The sequence below is a fragment of the Strix aluco genome, chromosome 16 (assembly GCF_031877795.1).
Source record: "Strix aluco isolate bStrAlu1 chromosome 16, bStrAlu1.hap1, whole genome shotgun sequence".
Classification (NCBI taxonomy): domain Eukaryota; kingdom Metazoa; phylum Chordata; class Aves; order Strigiformes; family Strigidae; genus Strix; species Strix aluco.
Genome location: NC_133946.1, coordinates 1,137,484 through 1,162,643, shown reverse-complemented (window position 1 = coordinate 1,162,643; position 25,160 = coordinate 1,137,484). Strand labels below are relative to the sequence as shown.

The window sequence follows — 25,160 nt, the reverse complement described above, 5'->3', positions numbered from 1 at the left end:
AATTAAAAAGACTGGATACCAATTCAGGACCTAGATTCTCCTGCTCTTGGACCTAATCCTTCATTATTATGACAACCCAATTGAAAAGTATCACAATGAGCATTACAGTGTTGGTCAAGAGCCATTAAAAAAGGTCAATCATTATCTCCACACAGTACAAAAAAGGACAAATACATGTGATGAAAGGTGATATTACACACAGGCCATGATGTGTAATTCCAGTTTGCAAAAGTAATGTCACAAGAAAAGCATTTTCTTTTCACTGATTACCTATCTGAAATCTTGAATTACTAATGTATCAAGAATAAAGATTTCAGGTTTTATACTAAATATGTACTGGAATACTTTATCTCTTCTCACTACATAAGTTCTGACCACGTGGCCATAACCTGACTGATGATAAACCTTACATGTTTTTACAACTTCACAAACAACTGCATCCATGTAACAATGGGAATTTTGTGTTGCACAGATTTGTTCAGTGGATCAATAATTTGTGAAATAAGAACCCGAGTTCTTCCTGGCCTTAAAAGGTGATAGCATTCTTACTCAACATTTTGACAAATCTTTCTCCATCAAACTAATCCTGCATACAGAGAAAACAGGTACCAGACCATTCAACTGGCACAAAAACTTTACAGAAGCTTTTGATGGTGGAAGTTTACATTTTATTACGCCAAGAGTATTTGAGCTTTTATATTAAATATTTTATCATATGAGACATAAGATGTCTAAAGCACTTCACTGAAAGGATATTTTAGCAAAATTTTTCCATCCAGTAATCATTTATGACTGTCCATTTATGACTTGGTTCCTCCTAGAATTCATTAGACCTAGAGTACTTTCTCAATAAATTATTTCCATTTGTTTTTCTGTTGAATAGTGGATGTGAACCTGATGAAAAATGAAGTTCTCAGGTAACCCACGAGAATGGGCTATTCCAGTTATGGTAAACACTATTTGTTCCCTGGTCTGATGGGAGCTTAATTACCACATAATTTACCCTTTCTCTTTTATTGTATACAGAAGAGATTTGGGGCTTTACTTCTTAGTGATGAGGATACAAAAGAGATGGAGTAGGTTTTGGTGATTACAGGTTCTAAGGGACCTTTTGTGCAATGTCATGGTTCTTGAGTTGATCTAGAAGCTGAAGTGCCCAGGACCTCCACCAGACTGAAGGCTAGCTAGGGAGTGGTTCTGGACCACTTGAGAGTATGGATTAGGCCCTCAAAATTTTAGATTTCCTCTGCACCTTCTTTCTGTGGCCAGATATCAGACTTTTAGGACATATTTTATTATATGCTTATATTTCTGAACAAAGACAAAGAAATAAGAAGTAATCATTTCACATGGCACTCAAGAAGTCCATATAAGCAAAGTTAATCCTTTTTCTCACCTCTTCTTGTCCCTCTGTTCATTAGCCTGCTACTATGAATGTTTAAAACTCTGCTGTCCTCTTCTAATTGTTGCTTTTTTAAAGATTAAACCATTTACAGAACCTCTTCACTAAGGAAAGCACTCCTCTCTTGCTTCATCTGTTTCAATAACTGTGCACAGGAAATAATGAACAATATTCCTGCTTCGTTATTTTACCAGAATGGAATAAAACCCAGTTTAGTCCCATATCCTTTCATTGGACAACTGGTGAAGTAAGGGATGAATCACTAGAAGAATGTTAAACATTAACAAAAGGAAATACTTAGAAAATACTTTGTCTCAATAAAAAGCGAGTCACAAGAATGCAGATTAAACATACACCTTACAAAACTCCTTATCAACAATTAAAGTCTGTGCAGTGTGAATAACATCCAGAAAAAACCTGTTGCTAGTAAATGTGAATCTTCTGGAATCTAGTCATGTAAGATGATCTGTTCAAAGATGCAACATACTTGGATTTTAATCACCTTTGCAAAAAAAATATGAATCATTCACTTGTCCTTTGTCTACTTTTTGTCTCATGACACCATCAGTTCACACATTTCTGGCATCTCAGCTGTGTCTGGAGCTTGGAGTTCCGCAATAAGAGAGAAGTCACTCCTCAGAGTAGTCTGCCCCCTGCATCAACAGCCTTTTTTTGAGACCCTTCACCATCACATGGTCCTACAGAGCAGAGAAGACATGTGACAGCCTCAGGTGATAAGGTGTGCAGTGCATCACACACAAGACAATTAAATAGCTGAAATCCATCTTCAACCAGGGAAAACTGTTTTTCTCATCAAAAACATGGTAAAGGAAGACCTACCGAATGACAGATTCTAGTCACATCTCACAAAGAGTTTCTGAGGAAGGAAGGGTCTCAAAAAAAGTCTTTTATTTAACTATTGTACTGGTGGCTCAAGGGGATGAGGTAAGATTCGATCTAAGCCTGCCCTAAAACCGTGTCCCTCGGGTCCACTTCTTGTTAGATCCTTGCACAGTTCACAGCCTGGCATTGTGCCACAGCACTTCTCACAAAACAGCAATACCTCCAACGTCTGAACAATGTCATCTGAAGGTCAAGAAATTGCTAAGGCCTGTATACAATTACTCACCCTTATAAACACAATTTCCTGTTAATAGATGAAGGTAGTTGTGTAGACACATCCATGCTGCTCTACCTTAAGCATGCTTAAACTTAGGTTTCCTCCCTCACACACAGTTTCACTTATTTCAAATACTGTAACACAGAGACTGTGACACCGAGCTATGATGAAAAAGAGAGTACAGCTATACCATAAGCAACTGTGTGGACTAACAATAGTCAGAAGCTCAAAACCCCTCTAGTAAGAGTATTAGAAGACTATTTTGGAGAAAGATATAAGTAACATGAAGACAAGACGTATTAACACAAATACGTATTGCAAAACTGAATGATGAACAGTACTCTCTTGTGAGTCAGAGGTACTTGCAAGCATTGGGAAGAAAAATAATGAGAAATGGCACAGCTATTTTATGTGATCTTTCCCAAAAGGACCACCACTTGACTGGCTCTGTTTCTTCGTCCATCACCAATCACCTAGAAATTTCAAAACTGTTAATGAATGGCAGTTTGAAAATCTTTGCTTTGGGAACACTAAATAGTTTTATTTCAACCTTTTCAATAAAATTAAACTTTTAGCAAGGAATCCACTTACTTGATTTCAATCCAGGTAACTGTTAAGCTGCACCTTCTATATGCAATATGTCACAACTGGATACATACCTAGCAAACTTCTCATGTCCTTTTTCTGATATAGACCAGGCTCTATGGATAACTTACTTATCTTTTGATTAAAACATGCTATGGCAGACTGCGGAAAGCAAGGACAAAATCACAGAGGAACCTTGAGACAGTTCTGGTTTGAGGGATGGAAACTTGAATTTCCCTAACAGGGAAATTCTGATTCATCTGTTATTTAGTGGATTTGAAATTAAACATTTCAGGGTACTTTTACAAAATGTAGGATTCAGATTTACCAGTAGGAAAAAAAAAAAAAAAAAACACAAAAAAACCACGTTTGGTTTGTTTTGTTAAAACCCCCAATTTTCACAGAGAACATTCTGATTATGAGAGTCAGTTAACTCTCGGAGTATTCACTGGCATTCTGTTGCCTTTAAGCAGGGTGTTTTCTCTTCCTTCTTAGTTATTTTAGTTACAGGTAGGAGTTCATTTCTCTGGACACAGAGCACTGTCTGATAAGGGGCACCCACCATCCTATCCTATCTTCTTCCAAATGCTGGAAGATCTTAGGAAGAAACTGTAGAAACATACTGTACATGTCTGTCCCTTCTATTAAGAGTTTACCACATCAACAAATGGTGTTTTGCTATCTTCCTTTACAAATGGGATAATTGGAGAGAGAGAACATAGGAGTTGCATTTTTCTTACAGAAAATCTTTCATAGCTGGAAAAGGAGCCATGTGCCCCAGCCTTGTGTCTGAACAGCATCACTATCTTTCCTTGCTGGTAAATATGGTTTATGCTAGAAGTAAAGTTTGGATTCACAGTAAAGAAAGAAATAGAAAAGTAGAAAACTTCTAGTGGTGAATGATTCTTTTCTTACTGCAGTCAATCAGAACAAATCAGACACCTATTTTACTTAAGTATCACCTACTCATTAGCATTTTAATAGCCTCTTCAAAGAGATTGTTCTTCCCTCAAATCAATTAGTTCCTTTCCTTTACTGTACAGTCAACAAACTTCCCTTTATAAGTCAAGATTTCAACTCAGATCACAAGAAATTAAATATTAGCACTTATTGAACCATCCAGTTCCAAGAAGCAATTTCCACACAGCAAGATAATTAAAAGCTATCTTTCACAGCATAAGATTTCTGCAGGATAAACACGGCAGGAAAAAAAAAAAGGTTCAGGAAGTAGGGGTTTTTTTTTAAATAGTTTGCCATTTAACAAAAAAAATTTGTTCTAGAATATGGCAAAGAAATATATTTTATCCCTTCATAATCCTTCACATGTATACTCTTCTGTATACAAAAACCTGTTTTTTTGTGTATCATTTTAAAATATAAAATATTTATAAAGAAATACATGCAACATAAAGGCCTCTATAGTGTGGGAAGAATTTGAAGTGTAATTGGTTTTAAGCAGTACAGACTCAGGCAAATGCAGACTGCTTTTGCAAAATCTCATTTTACTTACACATAACATTCTGAGAACCGCCTGACATGACAAATGTCAAGTACAAGTGTTGAATTACTCCCCCTTGTCATCACTATGTGTATCATTTGACATATAAAGATAAGCCTAATGACTCAGATGAGACTAAGAAAATGAACAAAAAAAAGAAGGCTTCAGCAAGAACAGCTTGCAAAACAAAACAGAGAGGGCTGTGCTGCCTCTGTAAGCATCTAAACAGAACACAAACACTGCCAGGATAAGCAGGCAAAAATAAAAGAGAAAATCTCCAGAGCAAATGCAAAACAAGCCTATAGCTGGCATTTTTCTCAAAATTCTCTAGAACCAATCCTTCACAAACAGGTCAGTCAAGAAATCTTCATTTGGATTCCAAATCAAATCCATGTGCATTTTACATGAGCTGAAATACAGCATTCAGGCTCTTTCCAACGATATTCCAGAACCTTTTACAATATCATAGCTTACTGAAGCACAAGTCATATACCTTTTAGGATAATAATGTGATAGGGTTACTTTGCCAGCCAACTGGCTACCAAAGACAAGTCTTCAGTGATGTACAGGGCTTGGTAGCTCATTCAATACTCATCACAGTTCAAATCCATCACAGACAGCCATGAAAGCTACTTCATTCAACTATGCTGGTTTTTTTAAAGGAAGAGAGAAAGGGTTTTATTTTGAAAATATTAACATCTTTTCTATCTGTGCACTACAATTGGTAGGATAGCCTGTACTGTCCTAATAATACCATACAAAAGGCATCTCGAGGAGACAAAAGTACAAAGTGAAGTGAGAACAAACATAGATTTATGCTCTTCTGTCTGGCAGGAGTATCTAAACAGAGACAAAACTGGAGTTCATAGGTTGCCATTCAGTTGTCAGTTAAACTGGCTAATTGATGCAATTAGCTTATAGGGAGAGGGTCCTATACAAAAGGTCAGTGGTAGCTATGAAAAGAAGCTTTGCCTCAGCAGTACCTACCACTGAACACCCAGTTTTTCTACCCTGCTGGTTCAGAACACACTGAGTTTATTTCTTCTCAATTTTGTAAAGTATGTCTGCTCTGACTGAAAAACTCCCATTTCCTTCAAGGACAGGAAACTCAGATTGATACTGTGTGCTTCAGAAAGACTCATTTCTGTATCAGATGGCTGATACAGAAATCATACACAGAGAGCTGAACCTTGTCATCTCAGTGTAGACGATTGTGAAAACTACGTATACAATTATTTAAACTGCTTGAGATACTGTTGGTAGAGAAGGTTAATTCAGTTTAAACCCTCTTCTGAGGATGAGGTGAGCCTAAATAGTACAATAATATAAATTTAAGACAATTACAGTATCTCTATTTCAGGACCTACTGTTTTATTCTCAGCCTAGAATTGCAAAAGCTTCCCATTATTTCGAACAAGTAAACAAATGAACATCTGTGGATCTTAGCAATAGAAACTTTTAATTCTAACCTATGTCGTATTTGATGTCTCAGCAAAGTGTAACACTTCAAACACTTCTGTATGAATACAACACAGATAATAGTTCAGTGAACTTGCTGCACTATAACAACTTAACAACTGAATGCATCAACATACTAACATTTCTGATCCAAGATCCAGCATTCCGCTCCTGATGAAAGGCAATGGATATTTGATTGCCCAAGAGCTCTGGACTAGCTGATGTCAGGACTGTGTCAACAGAAAGAAAATCCTCCGGAACATTCCCACTGGCACTCTGCAGTGGCCAAACTCCATGGAAGACTTTAATGAAAACATTTGGGTAAAATTCACCAGGGACAATTTGGAGATAATAACAAGTAATGGTGGCACATCAGTAAACCTCAAAACACACTGCAAGACAGATATCATTCATGCTTGCAGCTAGAGAAACAGAGACAAAGACACAATAGTAAGAGCTAGTTTCAAAGCAGTGAGAGTTGTTCCAGCAGGTCAAAGGAATGGGTCAGAATTAAACCTGCATCCTTCTTTATCTGTATTTACAGTATCTATCCCAGACACTAAATGGGCCTAACCCAGAGTTCCTTGCAATAAGCTGCAAAATCTCAGAGAGCCAAAGGAGTTTGGCAGCAAATCTTACACAAAGATCCTGACTCAAGCAAGCACCTAAACACACCCTGAATCAACTCCCAAACAAGAAAACAGCTAACACCAGAAATAAAGTTCTCTATTCTAACATCCATTTGATGACTGACTGACCTATCTAAAAGGTTTTATCACAGGCACTTGAGAAACCCAAACCGTGAGCTTTATGGAGCAGCAAATGTAACCAAGTGAAACATTAATTTCACCACACCTTCATCTATTCACACTGCACCTGCATACATCTCTCTTTAGACTGCCCTCTTATAACATCGTGTGTTCCATTCCTGTTAAAGTCTGACAGGGTTGAGAGGGCTGTGCTCTCTCATGGAATGTGTCCTGTATGATTTCCAAAAACTGTGTATATCCTTTAAATAATAAAGGATGCATGCACTGCTGGTCTACTAGCAACATATTCCCAACAATATGCTCTAGTGATTTAATTACAACAACAAAATAAAAAAGGAACTAGACATAATAATTCTCATTTCTTAGCTCGCTACCTTGCCCTACAATGCTTCCTTCAACATGCAATCAAATAACCTAAATATTTAACTAGACAACAACCAGAGCAATGATTTGGAAACTGCTGGCATCAGTGATATTAGACTGTGAGCCACAGCTCATGAATTTTTTCCCTTAAACACTCTTGTTCAATAAAATGAAATTACAAACAAGGGACACAGAAGTTTCCTTTCTCCTTGTTTTCTACTAGAAAACAACAAGCTTAATAGAAAAAATATCAATACTACATTATTTGTTTGACAAGAATGCCAGGAAGAACAGATGTGGTGCAAGTCCTGAAAATGCCTTGACATGCAGAACACATGCTTCATTCCAGCTGGAACTCAGTTATCGCTGACCCTCCATCCATCACCTATTACTCCACTGTTGATGACTGACTGTGAATGTCATTGGAGTATGTGCTAAATCATGAAGCTGAATGTACTGGGATGGCTGTACTGTCAAGTGCCTTACACAGTGGCAGGACCTTCTCTTTCGCCCACCCCCCCCCGTCCCCCCTCAGTGAGTAGGCTGGATGTGGGCAAGAAGTTGAGGGGATACAACCTTGGACAGATAACCCAGACTGACCAAAGGGATATCCCATGCTGTACAACATCATGTTCAGCAACCAAAAAAAAAAAAAAGGAGGGCACTTTGGGGAGGTAGACATTGCTCAGAGACTGGCTAGGCCTACCAGTTTACTTATGGGCCGTGGTTAGTGATGGCCTTCACATCATCAGTTTGGGGTTTCTTTTCTTCCTCTTTCCTTTGTTTATTGAACTGTCTATCTCAACACACGTTTTCTCACTGTAGGGGTAAAATGGTGCTTAGTTGCTGGCTGTGGTAAACCCATCACACTGAGATTAAAAATAAAATTTACATCTGCAAAATGGAAACTCCCACACCATACCAGTCTCCTGTAGCTACTGGGTTTGCAGGACCCCTTTCTGCCAATGCTAAACATCTCCTTTCCTCCTTTGAGCAGTCTGAAATAGTGAGACACTATGAGGCCTAGGAAATAAGTGAGTCTCAGAGCTATATTAGGAACAGTATTGCCTTAGGTGGGATTGCAAAATAAACAGGACTCCAAGTTCTCTTTAAAGCTTTTGCAGATATTTAAATACGTATTTAAAATTACAATTATGAGCAAGTGAATTGTTAGCAAAAATGAGACTGTTTTGAATGACTGATATAAACTGATCTTAGTGCCATTCATTGCTCCTTCTCGAGTGGCAATACAGTGTGTTAGTGAGAGCTTCACTGGAGGGCACCAGGTGGTTTAATGGAAAATGAACAAGACTACAGTTTGCAGGTCTGCAGTTGTTTTTCACACTGTCATTCCTCATATGACCACTCTGAACTGGTCACACAAGAGTTTAGGAAGAATTCCAAGCTGTACTAAGAAACAGCACGATTTTCAGTTTATATCTTTTGAGAACATCTCTGTAATTTTCAAAGGTGTTAGTCCAAGATTTTCTACTAACTGTATCATTTTACTGTGTAGATATTAGTAGCTGAAGCTAAACATACTGCTTCTTTCGCTAAACATAAAAATAGTTTGTCCATGTTTTTAAATGACCAGAAGAATTTCATTATGTAGGTTGTCATTTGGATATAGCAACATCTAAATGCTAAGGGAGTAAGGCAAACCGTCAGTGGAATGACACAGAAATCAATGGGTCTCAGAGTTACTGAGACTAAGCTAGTTAAGATGCTGCTGTTGCTCACCACCGGAAAAGGCACTGCTCAAATTTTTAGAAGAGATATTTAAAATCAATTATTCATTTATTGAAATGTAAATTGCAGTCTCTAACTATTGCTGTCAGGTTACAATAATCTTCTTGAAAGCCTGCAATGCAGACTGCAAATGCTCATTATGCATGTACCAGCTTTGAAGAACCAGCTATTTATTAGCAGTGGATCTTGTAAGCTGCACTTCAGTTTTTGCTATTGGAATTCCTTGAAAGGTTGCAAATATTTATGATTTATTGTTGATATTTTACTTATTTAGTGTCAAAAAAGCTCTGAATGCTTTTCTGCATTCCTGTGTGAGCTTATAACTTAAATATGGAGCAATAAATAAGATCAAATGATAGATCACAGGAAATATTAGTATTCCTATTGCATTAGCAGCAAGTTCAAAATAATGGGTCCCACATATTAAGGCACCGTTGGAGCAGACAACATATTTTGCAATACTAGGGAATGTACTACGAAAGACAGAAAGTACCTAAGGGAGATCAATGGTGAGCATGAGAAAAAGGGACAATAGTTAATCATACAGTTAGCTTGGTTAATCAAATTAAAAATTTGTTCCACGTGCCTTTTAATTTAGTTCAGTTTATTGTTCCTTGGAAAATTGATTAAAAACATCAAATGCAAAAATCTCTCAAAAAACCTCTTAAGTATATAACTACATCCTTCATTACATTCTTCTTTTAATTTCCTCCAATTTAAAACCCAAATTTTAACATACCTCTGGGGTAATAAATCACAGAATCACAGAATCATCTAGGTTGGAAAAGACCTTGAAGATCATCCAGTCCAACCATTAACCTCACACTGACCATTCCCAACTCCACCAGATCCCTCAGTGCTATGTCAACATGACTCCTAAACCCCCCTGGGCAGCCCATTCCAACGCCCAACAACCCCTTCTGGAAAGAAATACTTCCTAATAGCCAGACTAACCCTGCCCTGGCACAGCTTGAGGCCATTCCCTCTTGTCCTATCGCTTGTTACTTGGTTCAGGAGACTCATCCCCCCTCTCTGCACCCTCCTTTCAGGGAGTTGTAGAGTGCGATGAGGTCTCCCCTCAGCTGCCTCTTCTCCAGACTAAACAACCCCAGTTCCCTTTCATAAACCCATGCTGACTGGGCCTGATCATCTGGTTGTCCCACACATGTTGTGTGATGGTACTCAGGATGAGCTGCTCCATCAGTTTCTGAAGTCAAGCTGACAGGCCTGTAATTTCCTAGATCATCCTTCTGACCCAATCTGTTGGGACCTCCCCAGGCAGCCAGGACTGCTGGGAAATGATGGAAAGCGGCTTGGCAAGCACCCCAGCCAGCTCCTTCAGCACCCTCAGGTGTATCCCATCAGGTCCCATAGACTGATCAGAGGTTTCATTTCTCCTTCTGGAACAACAGACTTACACTTCCTCTTCACCCTTCTGTGAACTTCATTGTAAAGTCACAGAAACTGGACATTTCCCTCCTGAAGCTGATAAGCTATTCCCTTCCTCACAGTAATATGCTGCTGGGTTTTCATGCTAGTGGAGCCCTGAAGCCATGCTGTGCCCAGCTTTATAGATAGCAGGTATGTTTCACAGCTGGATGATTTCACAGTTCAGAGAAGCACTCAACTAGTAACAGATCTCAGTTACACTCCAGGCTGTCACGGGTGTCCAGGGTGACTCTGAAAAGCCAACTGGACAAGACAGTTAACCCTTAACACTCATTGCAAGCAACTCACCTAGACAGTTCCAGTGACATCACTGAGACTTAATAATCTAAGTGCTGATTATTTTTCCATTTGTATTTCTTTTCTCAAACAGAAATACTAATTCTCCCTTTTTCTCAACTTCAATTTGTCTTGTATATTTCTATGATAACCTCTTCTGGGTAAAGACTATATGTGTATCAAATGTGTGTACAGTCACTGATATAAACTGGTTTTGATCCTACTGTTTTCAAGTATGAGTAAAGCAAATATGTAATAAAAAGGAAACTATCAGTTTTGTCACAAAAATAAAAACACTTAAACATTCCAGACATCTGTTCACAGATCTTGCAGAAAGATAGTCTCAGTTATAATAAATGCCTGTTATTCAATTCTTTCAATCAAACACTTGCTGTAGATTTAATAGTAAAGTGTTTAATTTATAATGCTGTTAATTGGTTAAATACTGTGACTTTTCAGCCTTCAAGTTTTTTTGTGCATGTTCTTCAGGGTCTAAGCTAATCCTCATGCTCATCCCATTTATTTCTTTACTTGTTTACTCCTCTTGAAGTAAATTGGTGAATACTGCAACTGCCAACTACTCCAACAGAAGTAATGAGTGTCATTCTAAGAAAAGCAGAACAAAGTGATGCCAACTTCTGCATCCGACCATTGAGACATTCAGAACCATCTGTGGGAATACTGACCTCAGGAACTTACGTTACTAAAAAATATGTTGCTTTTAGTATTTCCTTCCAACTCAGAAATGACTGGAGAGTTACTACTAAATTCCAGGTAAGATATTTATCAAACATGGTCAAAATGCTCTGTCCCAACATACAATTTACAGAAGCCACAATTATCTGTTATGAACAGATCCAAACGGGACTTCTTTAGTCATACAGACCAAGGTGTACTAGTCACTCAGCCACAGCTGAGTGTTTGCTGAAACTCACTGTTAAATTGGTGATGCTAGTAAGGAAGGTTTGATACCCTTCTATTCTGGGTAGTAGCAAACAGAATCACGGCCTCTCAATTTTACAATGCATTCTATTTCCAAGCATATTTCCTGCCGACTATCATTTCTACTGGAAATTTTAATTAAAAGGTCACTTTTGGAATAGTTCGAAAATAGCTTGAACAGATTTGTAGGCTTTTGGTTTTTTCACCTTCTTTCAGGTGAAATAACCTGACAAAACATTGTTCTTGGTTATTGAAAAATTAAACATCTACTGACTTCTGATAGGTCCCCGAGACTGCAAATGTCATTAATTTCAGCAATTCACATCCACATTACACTATATTATAACTCTGCAAAGGACATTATTATCATGTTAATCTCAAGCAAGAATGATTTTAACAGAATATTTTAGTAATTTACATGTCAATCTTAAATCTAGTTTTAATTTTAGCAACCTTCCCTATACCCACAACTAACTTTTCACTAAAAGAGACTAGTTTGCAGAGGTTTTTTTAATTTGTATGCCTCCTATATCCCTTTTAGGAAAAGTTATCTAACACAAGAAGGCCTTTTTATGTGAAGAAGGGGAAGATAATGACAGTTTTTAAAAAAATATTAAAGATTCAGGTAACTCCCTAGAGGTAGAGGAGAATACCGGGAACATCAGTAGATGTAGTAGTGGAATTGTGATAACTCCTCATGTAATTTCTATAGTAATAAAACAAATACAGGTGCCAATCCTTGGCATGTAGTGCACTGCTACAGCAGTTTTATATTTGGCTAGGCAGAGCCTGTGCAAGACTGTCTGAAAGATTCATAATATTATTTTTAATGTATACAACTGAGGAAATTAATAAGATACATGCATCTGGTTTCAGGTTCAAATAACTAAACATTATAGACTGAAAGGCTTCATGCTAGCATGACTTCTTTCCAGAATGTCTTCTGTCTGCAAAACCTAGTCTCAGGGAACGGCTCTTAGAATTCATTCTAATGAGAGTTCAAAGTAAGAAAATGTCTTCTGGCTTTTAGTACAGTCCATTTCCATAAAAGCAATACTGTAGTACAGAACCTTGGCATGGCATAACTAACAGCACCACAGATCTTCCCAAGGCTGTAATTTGTTCTGACGCTAAAGAAAGTAACTAGAAAACTTTTCAGAAAAAGTATAAAACAGTATATTATTTTATGTAATATAGTAAAGTATAATAAAGTAAAATACAAATATTTTCACCACCTTTGAATTAACTATAATGACAGATGATTAGCTATAAAAAAGACACAGATACTAAAACCTAAGTTGGAACACAGTGGAATGTCCTACTCTACCTACTGTATGTAATACAAGAGCATGTATACCATACAAAAACATCTTCAGAGAACATTAAAACCACATGATTGAACTCTCAAGTGAGGAGACACTATTATTCCAAAGTTGCATTCAGAGCCCTAAGTCTATCTTGCCTGTATGCTTATCATAGCACAATATTTCACTGAACTGTCACATACAAATTATATATAATTCAAAACTGTCGGTAGTTAACTTACAAAGAGTTTCTACTGCCTGCCTAGCTTCTCTGGGCAGAAACAAGTCCAGCCATAATTTCATCAGTCTGATGCATGTTAAAGTCACGTAAACAATGCAACAATGATTCGAAGACAGGTGTGGCACAGAATTGTATCTTGAGATGAAACTGTAAGCTCAGATCCCAAGCTCAGCTCCTGTTCTGATGTACTGATGGTATTTCATGCACTATTCACCCTGTTTTTCCTTGACTATTCAGCTAGGTGAATAGGTTGACTCAATTTATTTCATTATTCTCTTTGGCATAATTAAAAATGTTTAAAGAAATACAAACCTTTTATGCATCATAAACCCACTGAATATACTCAGAAGATTACTCAGGGAGAGAAGGGGTTTATATCGGGAGAAAAAGTGGAGGGCTTTTTGATATAGGTGTTGTTTGGGTTTGTTGGGGGTTTTTTGGTGGGGGGAGGCAGGTAGAAATCAGAAAAAAAACCATGACTATAGCTTCACTGGCCACCGATTTCCATAACTTTTCCTGCAGTTTTGGCATATTGCTAGCACCTGAATTCACTATTTATTTGCTATGGGTTTTTTGTTTCTTTTATGTGTGGATAAAAGAAATAGTAATCAAAAGTGTCTGAATATATTACCAGCTTTGGTGAAGTATTGCCTTTTCCCCCTAAGCATTAATATACTTCATGAATAGACATATGAATAGAAAAGGTATTAAAATGCTCATAAAGTCATACGGTGGAACAGGAATGTTTTCATTTTATTTTTCCCCATTTTCCTATATTTGGAATAAACTTAATTTCTTATTCCTCTGGAAGCTTCCAACTCTTTTCTGGCATTCTCTGCAGTCTGTTCAGACATAGTTGAGATTTCAAAGCGAAAGACTACTTACAAATCAGATTATTATTTTGGTTAATATCTGATAAATGAATGAATGGTTTGGGAAATAAGGTGATTTTATTCTATGATCTTGTATTCAAACCACAATTCACCTCCATGGTTTATATGTGATAGCCCATCCTCTTCAATGTTGTACTTCGTTAGCACATCACATCTGTCTCCTTTAATTTTTTCATCAGCTTGCTGCTACATCATAGCCCTGCTAACCTCTCTATACAAACAAGAGCAGACTTAGAATATGAAAAACCCTCCTTGAAGCCACAAGCTGCTTTGCAGAAATTGGTTTCCTCTGGAGAAAGCCCTCTAAATGAAGCTATAATGGAGACTCATCGTGAAAGAACTGCCAAGGATTGAGGATATCGTATCTGTCTAACTCTGAAATCACAATCTGTCCAATAAAGCCACCCATCCCAACAAACACCTGTAAGGAAGCCACCACATAAACTGAGTTTTAGCTTTGTCCCCAACATTATTCATGCACTGGATGCTTATCTGAATCAAGTATGATACCACTTATGTAGTGCCTACAAATGAAGTTATTATTAAGGTCTTTTGTCCAGCATACTTATCTATGGAACACAGCTTCAGTGACTGAAAACACCTGAGTATGGGAGATACATCCTGTAAAGTTGATAGTCTGAGGAAATTCACCAAGGATAATTTCTTTAAGGCATCCTTATGAAGGCAGTGACCCTGAAGTCTCCCTTCCCATGAAAAAAATAATCCAGTTCATGATACTGTCATGACTTTATGATGTTATTTATATTTTATCAACTCAGGTGACTGTTTTCTAATATTTTTTTTATTTCTCTATGCCATAATAAGAACCTCAAAAACATACGTCCAGGAAAATAAACTCTGTTTAAAAACACACCCTCACAGTATGCCTGGCAGAAGGCATATCTTCTACAAGAAAAGATGAAGACCCTCATAAAAGTTCTACCTCTGATGATGATCCTGTGTTAAACCTCTTCAATCTTTCCTCACTAGAACCAGCTCCTAATCTGTTTGGTACTATATATATACTGTGCATATTAACCACATATATGTCTTCTGCATATAAATGGCAACAGAGAAAGCAGAGACAGCTTTTCAAAGGTTCAGATATTTTATTTAGAAATTGCAGCAATGGAGTGAAATGACAATTTTGGGTATGTAGCCAGTCATAGCTGGAGGCAAGTTACATGACCTAAACTGGCTAATTAGATGCTGAAGGGCAGAAAAGAAGCAGGAGACTGATGGATGTGCTACAGCTGGGTTGAAAAAATATGTTTCTGGGCACACCATGCTGGGCTGTTGTCAAACATTCATAAGGAAGCTAAATATTCAGGGCTTGATCCCGTAAGAGTCCCATACCCACACATTCAGGGAGAGAATTGGGAGCTAGCACATCTGCCGTATAATGACAATAGCAAGAAGAGTGATCTACTGTATGCCCAGAGACCTAAGAAGTGTCTTGTGGAGCTCAGAGGAGATGCCTGATGGGCAGCACTGAAGCCTGAATCCATTCTCCAGTGAACAGACACAGCAAGAGCAGGAGCACTGGAGGCATTCTCTGATGGCTCTTCTAAGGCACCTCTGCTCTGAGCTACTGAATAAATGCTAGTGCATGAGCCCACTTTAGGACTGTTTAACTCCAGATTTGTCTACATCGCTACTTAGAGGTGAGATTGGAGTTCCTGCTCTTTGTTTCAATATCCATTATCTCTTAGGCCTACCTAGATTAAGTGATTATAGAAGAACCGTTGTGGCAGCACAGCCTACCACATGGAATATATAAAACCTTTTGTGTACACATTGCAAGTTTTGAAAGTACTTGACAATGATCAAAACCTGCACTATTAGTGCTCTATTGAAATTTGCAGTATTAGCCACATCTTTAGAAGTAGCAGTTACACCAATGGACTTTGGTGAACATGTGCCCACAACAGGGCATCTACATTAATGTTTCAGTTCAGATCAGTAGCACACTTTTGAAGCAAATATCCCAATTGTTGTCACTTAAGGTGTTTTAGTTTGAATTATGGAACAATCTTTGGAGCTCATAAAATGGATTTTTTCAGATTAAAATAAACTGGGAGATGTGCTTCAGAAGGTCACCTAACTTATTATAGTAGTAAATGGGCATTCAGCCAGTAGAACCAGACTGAAGTTACTGGAAATAAAAGAACCTTGCAATTTGTATGGTCCTCAGCTCTGTTTCACTCTAAACATCTGCTTCTTTCAGCTGAAACTGGTGCTGATGTATACAAATACAGACAGGCATTCAGGTGCCATCAGGATCCTGCTCATTGACTAGCACTTACAACACTGCTTTTTCTACATATTCCTCTCTGGACTCATTCCCTAAGAACAAAGGCCACAAATCCAAGTCATAAAGTTATACAAATTGAGAATGGAAATACAGATAGCTCAAGAATTGTCACTCCATTCTGTGCTGCCTTCCCTCCTCCCAAGTGCTGTAATTAAAACTTATTTTGTTCCTAAAAAGCGTTGAGTTTTATTTTCTCATTGAATAGTATAGTAAAAACATTGCAGGGCTGCAAGCAAAGGCAGTGCAGAAGCACTCAGAAAACAAATTATTAAATATATGAATGCAATATATTTACAATACCTGAGAGGAAACATTTGTAGAACTGAGAAGAATAAACTCACGTGTCTTAGATATATATATAGGGATCCAATGGTGGTGACTGGCTCATTATGACACTACCTGCAGTGGCAAAATATTTATTCTTTGAGAAAGGATTATATAGTCAAATACACAATTGGAAAGCTGGCTAGGATATTCCAATTTCAACGCGTATTAGCTGAAACTCAGACTTGTTGAGAAATAGAAAGCAGCAGTGTAAGTAAAGGAAGACATTAGTATGTTAATTAAAAAAAAGGACCCATGAAAATTAGCAACTTCATTGGAGAATTTGAACTAAGGCTACAGATGGAATGGAAAAAAAAAAAAAAGATCATGGAAGTGGTTATAGACCTCTGGGGCATGATGAAAAAAACAAATCTGCCAATGTTTATACAGCTAACAGAGGCTTTTAAAGAGCCTGTCTCATTGATCATAGGGGATTTCAATTACCCAAAAACTGACGTTACAGATAATGGCATAATATCTTAGGCAGTTTCATGTTTCTAAATGTGAAAAAACTCTTTTCCTGCATACTCTGTTGAGCAGTCAAAAAGATCACGTTATTTTTAATTCAGTTCTGGAGAAATAATATGGCATGATAAAAAGAATGTGCATTAGGGAAAATCAGGGGTCCAGTCAGTGTCCAGATCATCACATTTTAAGTTACTTGCACAAAAAGAATAGAGTTTGTTTGCCTTTCAGAAGGCAATCAAAAAAGACTGAAAAACAGATACTGAAATACGGGAAACCTTCCAGGAGAAATGGTGAACACTGGTGAGAGAAGTGTGATGTTAACTCCACAAGGAATACCTGCTAGCAGGAAAACAGTATTTTATTTTGATAATTTGCCTGAGGTCTGTTTTTCTGGGAAGATACAAGTTCCTGCTTCCAGACTATATTAGGTATCTCTGCTATGAAGGAAGAATCCCAATTCTGCAGCAAAAAGAAGTGAAGGGATGGTGTCAGTAAGTATTTTGAAAAGTGATTCTTCTCACATTTTAAAGTGATCTCACCTTAAATGTACATTCCTTTAGGAACTTTTGGTATTTGTCTATATGATGACTAGGGTGCCCAAACTTGGGAGTTGCTAAGCATATCCTAAGTCCTGTACTTTCATTCCAAGCCCTTTCTGTTTTGACTTAGAATAGTGCAGCAGCTCTAGAAAATGGGATAGAATTAGAATCTTCTAGTTGAAGTGTCTCCTGTGAACCAACAAAATGCCTGAAGTAAACCTGAAGTATCAAGTAGATACAGAAGCTTTCCATGGATCTTCCCAGCACTTTTGTTGGCCTGGGTAATGTCCTACTGTTGAGCAGCACCAAACACTATAATACAGTGTACATTCTTGTCAGCTTTACTATATACATATAAATTAGAAACTGTGATGAGCTACCTCAATCTGTGACAAGTAACATAAAAATTAAATGAAGTGATGTTTGTATGACACATCTGAGGTAAAAGATCAGTAGCTCAATCTTTGTTTTAATTATTTTTTAAATAAGAAGGTTAAAAAGAAATTGCTAAAACAGCATTTCAGCAGAAAAACCTTGTAAAAGCTCAAACTACTACCTGACTCTTCACTGCCCATGCAACTTTTCCCCTTTTTGAAATTATTATCTGTTGAGGAACCTTCAACTGTTTTCACCTACTAAACTCATTAATAAATGGAACACCAGTTACTTGTTCTACTTTCAGTGTAGCAAGACCCTGACTGGCATTCTATCTAACTTTGAATATAGCCCATGATTCCCTTTCATTTTGGTGGGCTAAGTCTTTGCTGAAGAAAACTGCCATTTTATTTATTCTGTATGAATAAATACCATACACGTAACACAAAACATGAAGCAATACAAAAGTATCTGTGTTGGGTTTGTGTGTAGCCGGCTTTTGGTAGCAGGGGAGGGGGCTACAGTGGTGGTTTTTCTGAGAAGCTTCTCGAAGCTCTCCCAGCTCCAAGTCAGACCCACCTCTGGCCAAGGCTGAGCCAGTTAGTGACAGTGGCTGTGCCTCTGCGATAACATATTTAAGAAATGGAACCTGAGAGGAGGAGTGAGAGTTGAGAGGGAAATACCTCTGCAAACACCCAGGTCAGTTGAAGAAAGGAGGAGGAGGAGGGGAGGTGCACTGGAGCAGAGACCCCCCTGCAGCCCTGCCTGTGGCAGGGACCCACACTGGAGCAGTTCCTGAAGAGCTGCAGCCCGTGGGAAGGACTGACATCAGAGAAAGTTTGTGGAGGACTGTGTCCTGTGAGAGGGACCCCATGCTGGAGTAGGAGAAGAGTGTGAGGAGTCCTCCCCCTGAGGAGGAAGGAGCAGCAGAGTCAATGGGTGACAAGCCAACCACAACCCCGATCCCCTGCTCTCTGTGCTGCTCAGGGGAGGAAGCAGAGAAATCAGGAGCAAAGCTGAGCCTGGGAAGAAGGGAGGGGTGGGGGGAGGTGTTTTTAAGATGTGGTTGTACTTCTTATTGTCCTACTCTGACTGGTAAATTAGTGGTGGTGGTTCAAATTAAATTGATGTTCTTTCTTCCCCAACTGAGTCTGCCTTCTTCCCATGACCATAATTGGTGAGCCATCCCTCCCTGTCCTTGTCTCCAACCCTGAGCCTTTAGTTTTCTTTTCTCCACCCCATCCCTGAGGGGAAAGGGGTGAGTCAGCACCTACATGGTGCTCAGTCACCCTCTGGGTTTAAACCACAACAGTATCAAAAGGCACCTTTAAAAGAAACATCCAGTTTCTTTTTTAAAAGCACGTCCAGCACACAGAATAGATCCCCTTTGTCAGAGTTGACAAAAATAAGTTAAATTCCAACAAAATGTTATTTAACCAGATTTGCAACTACTCTTGAATTATAGTTTAATATAACTTGATCTGCTGGATGGCTGGAATAAAATGAGCAACGTTTCCACTTACTGCTCTTTATCCTCCCACATTCCGACTCATCTGCCTCACTGCTATACCAGTTCCCCTCACTGATCAGGCTCTTGTGCTTCCAGTATCCTTCTCTGCACCAACTACATTCACTAAAATGGCAGGAATCTGTCAATTATTTTTTTTTCTCTGCTACTTTTCTCCCTATGCAATGAATAAAGGCACATCACCAGTTGTCAGTTTTATCTGTCCAGGAGCGGGCTCTGAACTCCAGAGCTGACACAAGGTAAATGCCAGGTGCATGATGTGGGGAGAAAGGGGGAAAAACATAGCAGGGATGACAAAACCTTTCCCTCTTCACATGAATGAGCTGTTACATTGGTAGAACTGGTGTTAGTAATGAGCAGAATTATGCTGATAGCTTAGGGTTAATCAAAAAGACCAGGAAAGCAAGAATATAGATAGCACTCAAAGCAGTAGTTCATGTTAGAAAGGGAAGATCTGATAGGCCCATGAAATAAAAGAAGAAATTAATTAATAGCATCTTTGCAACAGAGAGGGATCAGTAGGTTATAACAGGCCATAACACAAATGCTTCTACTGCTGACCTGTTTTTTTAGTAAGCAGCAGTTACAGATTTTACTTCCTAGACTTTAAAAGTACTTTGTAAATCTCCCTTGAAGACTGAGGTTTAGATTTGAGAATTGGGAGGTCTGAGATTTGATATATGTGAAAAGTGTTCTCTCTAATAAAGAGCTGTCTATCCATTACTGATTATCAGTGTAACTACATTCGGGATTTCACCCATCTTCTCCTATCTATTCACATGGATTTCAAGAAAGAAAACCAACACTCTTAGACGGAATAAAGTACGTGGCAATACAACAGAACGGCAATCTCCTCTCTTTAGCTGTAGCACCAATCAGCATACTGAAGATATGCAACTAGTAGTTAATTTTGTCTCATCTTTTATTACTATGCAAGTAAGACATGCCAGAAATACATGTACACTATTATTCCCGCAGGCTGATTTGAAACAAACTCTATTTAATAAAAAAAAATAATAATAGGTTAAAGTAAAATTAACTTTTAAAGTGAATACTATTATTAAACAGGTAACATACAGTAAGAATACTGTGCTGTTCAGACCTTGTGAATGTGTTGAGAGCTTCTTATAATGCTGACACAGAATTGTCTGAAGAAATCTTTCATGTGGTATACATTGCCTTTTTCTCTGCACATGGATGTGTTTAAAAGTTTAGATATGTTAAATAAGGAATGGGATTCTATTTGACATCATATTCCACTGAAGTTCCTCTAAATTATGAAAAGCAACCCTCTTTCTGCAGTGACATATGAGCGATTGCTAAGATACTTCTCAGACATTAAATATGGTTCCTTCAAGAGTGTCGTGGCTTATCCCCAGCCAGCACCTAAGCTCTGGGATGGGGCAGAGAATCAGAAAAAAAAGTAAAACTTGTGGGTTGAGATAAGAACAGTTTAATAATTGAAGTAAAATAAAATAATAGTAATAGTAATGAAAAGGAATATAGCAAAGAGAGAGAAATAAAAGCCCAAAGAAAAGACAAGTGATACACAAAGCAGTTGTTCACCACCTGGTGACTGATGCCCAGCCAGTTCCCCAGCAATGATCAGCCCCTCCTGGCCAACTCCCCCCAGTTTATATACTGAGCATGACATCCTAAGGTAGGGAATAGCCCTTTGGCTAGTTTGGGTCAGCTCTCCTGGCCGTGCTCCCTCCCAGCTTCTTGTGCACCTCCTCGCTGGCAGAGCATGGGAAACCAAAAAGTCCTTGACAGGATAAGCACTACTTAGCAACAACTGAAACATCAGTGTATTATCAACACTATTCTCATACTAAATCCAAAACACAGCATTGTACCAGCTACTAGGAAGAAAATTAACTCTGTCCCAGCCAAAACCAGGACAAATAGTCATACTGATTTACAGAAAACCTAGAGATTGGGAAAATATTAATAATGAATCAATATTTTAATTTTCTTCAGGCCCTGTAACATTTAACCTAGCTAAATACTGCCTGAAGTTAAATGTGACCACTGAAATATGATAACAAGTGGCAGAGAGAACTCTTGATAAATGTTACCATTTGATGTCAACTGCACTTTAAACACATTGCAGTTTAATACAACTCTGCACCTGGGATCAGTAAGTCAAAGTTTGGAAATGCTGTAGCACATGAAGACAGTGGCATGATACCAAAAGAAATATGCTCAAATTTAAATTTCTGACAACTCAGAAGCTCTTAGAACTATGTGGCAAGTGACTGAATGCCTATGCTGAAAATCTGGAGTTCATTAAATACCTTTTACTCCAACCTAGTATTCACAATGTTATCTTTATTTATGTGACTTTTGGGTGTTTCTAGTTAAAAAAGAACCTCTGTTCTCTCCTTCTGCTATGTAGAAATACAAACAACTAGGAGCAGCTCCTGGGTACATGCTGGGATATATGGCATTTAAATGTACAAGTGCTGAATAACCAAAATGAAACATGGTAACGCAGCGTGCCCTTATCAGCAACAATTCATGATTTTGGATGACTAATTTGAAATACCCTTAAGAGGACTTGATTTCCAAAGGTAGGTGCTTAACACCTTCTAATAAGAATCACATGTCTGTCATGTGTTTTAGTATGAACAATCACACACTGGAAAAAACAGTCATTTCTGAAGTCTTGAACAAACTGTAAAGATCAGGCGTCAAAAACATAGTTTAAAATTTGTTGCTGTTCTTCCTAGCAAATGAGCGCTCTGTAGAGAGGTGCTTATTTACATAACAGTTCGGGGGGGTTTCCTCTCCCCTAACTTCAGGAATCACCATCACCCATGAGTACTTCCTCTACAGTCAGTCAGGAGTGATAGGCAAATGGAGAGGGCAGTCCACCCCACAGATACAGACTTTTATTAGGATAGGAGAGATTATTCCCTCTAGGCACCTCTCAGCTAACTGAACTAGACAAGTAACTTCAGAGAGAAGTGATGGATGTGGAAAAACAGAGTATGTTTCATTAAGACAACTAATACAGCTGGAAAAAAAAGATTACAGGCACACAAATCCTTCACATTAAGTAAACAATCAATTTCATAGTAAGTAAATAAAAGCACCATAGAATAAAGGATAATGAAGATCAATAATTAAAATATCTAATATATTTATTTGGTGGTCAGATCTCATTTAAATTTCAGTCAAGCAATGTTTCTTTGGTTGAATACCATTGACTAACAAGTATGAGAGAAAAGGTGGGGGTTTTGGGGTTTGGTTTGGTTTCTTTTTGTTGTTTGCTTGGAGTTTTTTGGTTTTTTCAATATAAAAGTCCTGAAAAATCATAAATAACCTCATAGAAGCACTATCTATTTCAGTCACTTTTAGTTTTCAAAAGATACATTAGCTTTCACTACTCAAGATTCATTAAAAAATTCCACCCCCTTCACTGATGGTTAAAAGCTGCCTTGATCCCTTCAAGAAAGTGTCATCTCACAAGTATCTGTGACTGTTTCACCTGAGTCTATCTGGCATCAATTTATGCTTGAAAAGACTTGCTTTACAAGACAAAGCTCTTTCAAAATTATCTCCTTGAAGCTGGCACAGATGTGTAAGAAATATATTAAAAGACAAGACAAGGACAGCCAGCCACCTGCTTCACTTTGTTAATGCAGAGAGGAAATAAACACAAAAAATACCTTAAAATAAACAGTCTCTACAGCATGCATGACAAGGAGAAAAAGTCAGTACCGCAGCTCCTCTGGCCCCTCTCCTACTGGCTAGAAAGAAAAGGCCTGTTCTAGGTGCCCCTTGGGACTTCATGGCTTTAGGCAGGCATATGTGGAGGAGAGACTGTGCTCTCTGGCCTGAATTCAGCCAGCTGCTCTTTACAGTTAATGCCTCACACCATTTTGCAGCCCCAGTTTCTACAGTAAAAAGATTTCCTCTAGGAACCTGTTCCCCAGATGGTTCATTTGCATAAAATTCATCCCTTTAAAGGTCATGTGGAGAGAGTAGCTATATGGTTTATGTGTCTCAGAATTACTGTAAAGATGACTGAGGAATATTGCCTGAGATAGCTATTTAGCCACAAAATTAACTGCAATAGTTTGAAGGGAAATCAATTCACACCAAACCAACTGTACTGCTAACTGCAGCATGGACCCACTCCACACTATTTTTCCCACTGTGATAGCATTAACAGCTTCTTAGCCACCTTGGTAAGCAGACTACCACCGAGACAATACTACTAATAGGACTTTAGCGTTGAGCTTGAATGCCACAACACAAGATGCAAAAACTTTGACAGCAACCTACTACTGGAAGAACTAGGAGGGGAGAAGGCGGGGAGGAGGAGGGAGTAAGTGAGGTGCTTTCATATATCCTTGAATTGCTGCTCAATTTATCATTTCCTGATAATGACTTCCCAGGACTTTGCACCTCCAGTAAGGCAGTATGACTGCAGCATTAAAGATGCACCAAACATGTGACTGGAATCTCCCTTGGCTCAGAAGAAAGAACAAAGGTGAGGAGAAATTTAACAAGCATCAATCGGTGGGTGTGTGGCCTGTAAAAGCTTTGAAATTCTATGGATAAGGTTGGGTCTGTGTCCTGAAAAAAGGGAAAATTCAACAAGTCTTGTGTTGGTGATCAGGCATTAACTGATACTGTTACCTGATTCTACTTCACTACAAGACATTTCTTTTTCCATACATGAAGAATAAACATATGCTAAAACAATTGGTTTCATAAAGAAAATACTATAAAAACAGACTACTTTATAAGAGTTCTGGATTATAACAGGCTACAATAACTGTTACCATAAATACAGTTTGCTTTCACATATCAGAAGGGCCTTAGTTTCATAGCTGTGCACACAGTAGTAGGACAAGCGGATAAATGGAGAGTGAAGGACACACAATTTCTCTTGTTAGTGACTTTACCGTCCATTGTCAAAACTGCGATAGCTACTAGATGTGTACCATTGTCAGCTTTGTAAATATTAGCTCTTTATTTCCAGATGCATTTCTTTAATCTCCAGCTGCTGTCCCAGTGAATGTATTCTGAACAGAATTTCAACAAATAAATACCTGTACATCGTGATATAGCAGATTATAAGATTTGCTGTAAATATTTGTTTATGAAAATATCTCTCATAGGTATAGTAGCATATTAAGTGCCAAGACACTTGACAAATCAAGAGGTATATTTACAGTTAGGGTAACACATAAGAATAAGCAATGAACAAATCATAAGAATATGAGGCGTATGTAGACTATGACTGAAAGTGAATGGTTAGCTGATACCAAATGATTTAAAGGTTTTCAGCTGTAAGGCGTAACTGAAGGCATAAGCTTACTGAATATGTGTGCCTCTCAGAAAAAGAAATTACTCCCCCAGGCAAGATTTCAGCATTGTACGTAGCTTGCTATCTTTGGGCACAGTGCTCAGTACCACTTTCTTCTCTGCTCCCTTTGTTGCAAAATCAGCTGCCCAAAATGTTGAAAACCAGTGTTAATTGAGATTCCACTAGTTACTATCCCCATGAGCCTCTAATGCCACCTGTCCTTCACAGAGGCAATAAAA

The 25,160-nt window shown here is 38.2% G+C and overlaps 1 protein-coding gene and 1 long non-coding RNA gene across 4 annotated transcripts in view; one reads left to right on the top strand and one right to left on the bottom strand.

The window, feature by feature from the left end:
- Positions 1-11,240, top strand: part of GALNT18 (polypeptide N-acetylgalactosaminyltransferase 18) — a 298,611-nt gene extending 287,371 nt beyond the window's left edge. Inside the window, exon 10 of the mRNA XM_074842459.1 lies at positions 11,221-11,240. Coding sequence (XP_074698560.1) covers positions 11,221-11,223 — 3 coding nt within the window. The 3' untranslated portion in view covers positions 11,224-11,240. The remainder of the gene's footprint in view (positions 1-11,220) is intronic.
- Positions 1-25,160, bottom strand: part of LOC141930929 (uncharacterized) — a 304,098-nt gene that overhangs the window by 106,806 nt on the left and 172,132 nt on the right. The window lies entirely within an intron of this gene.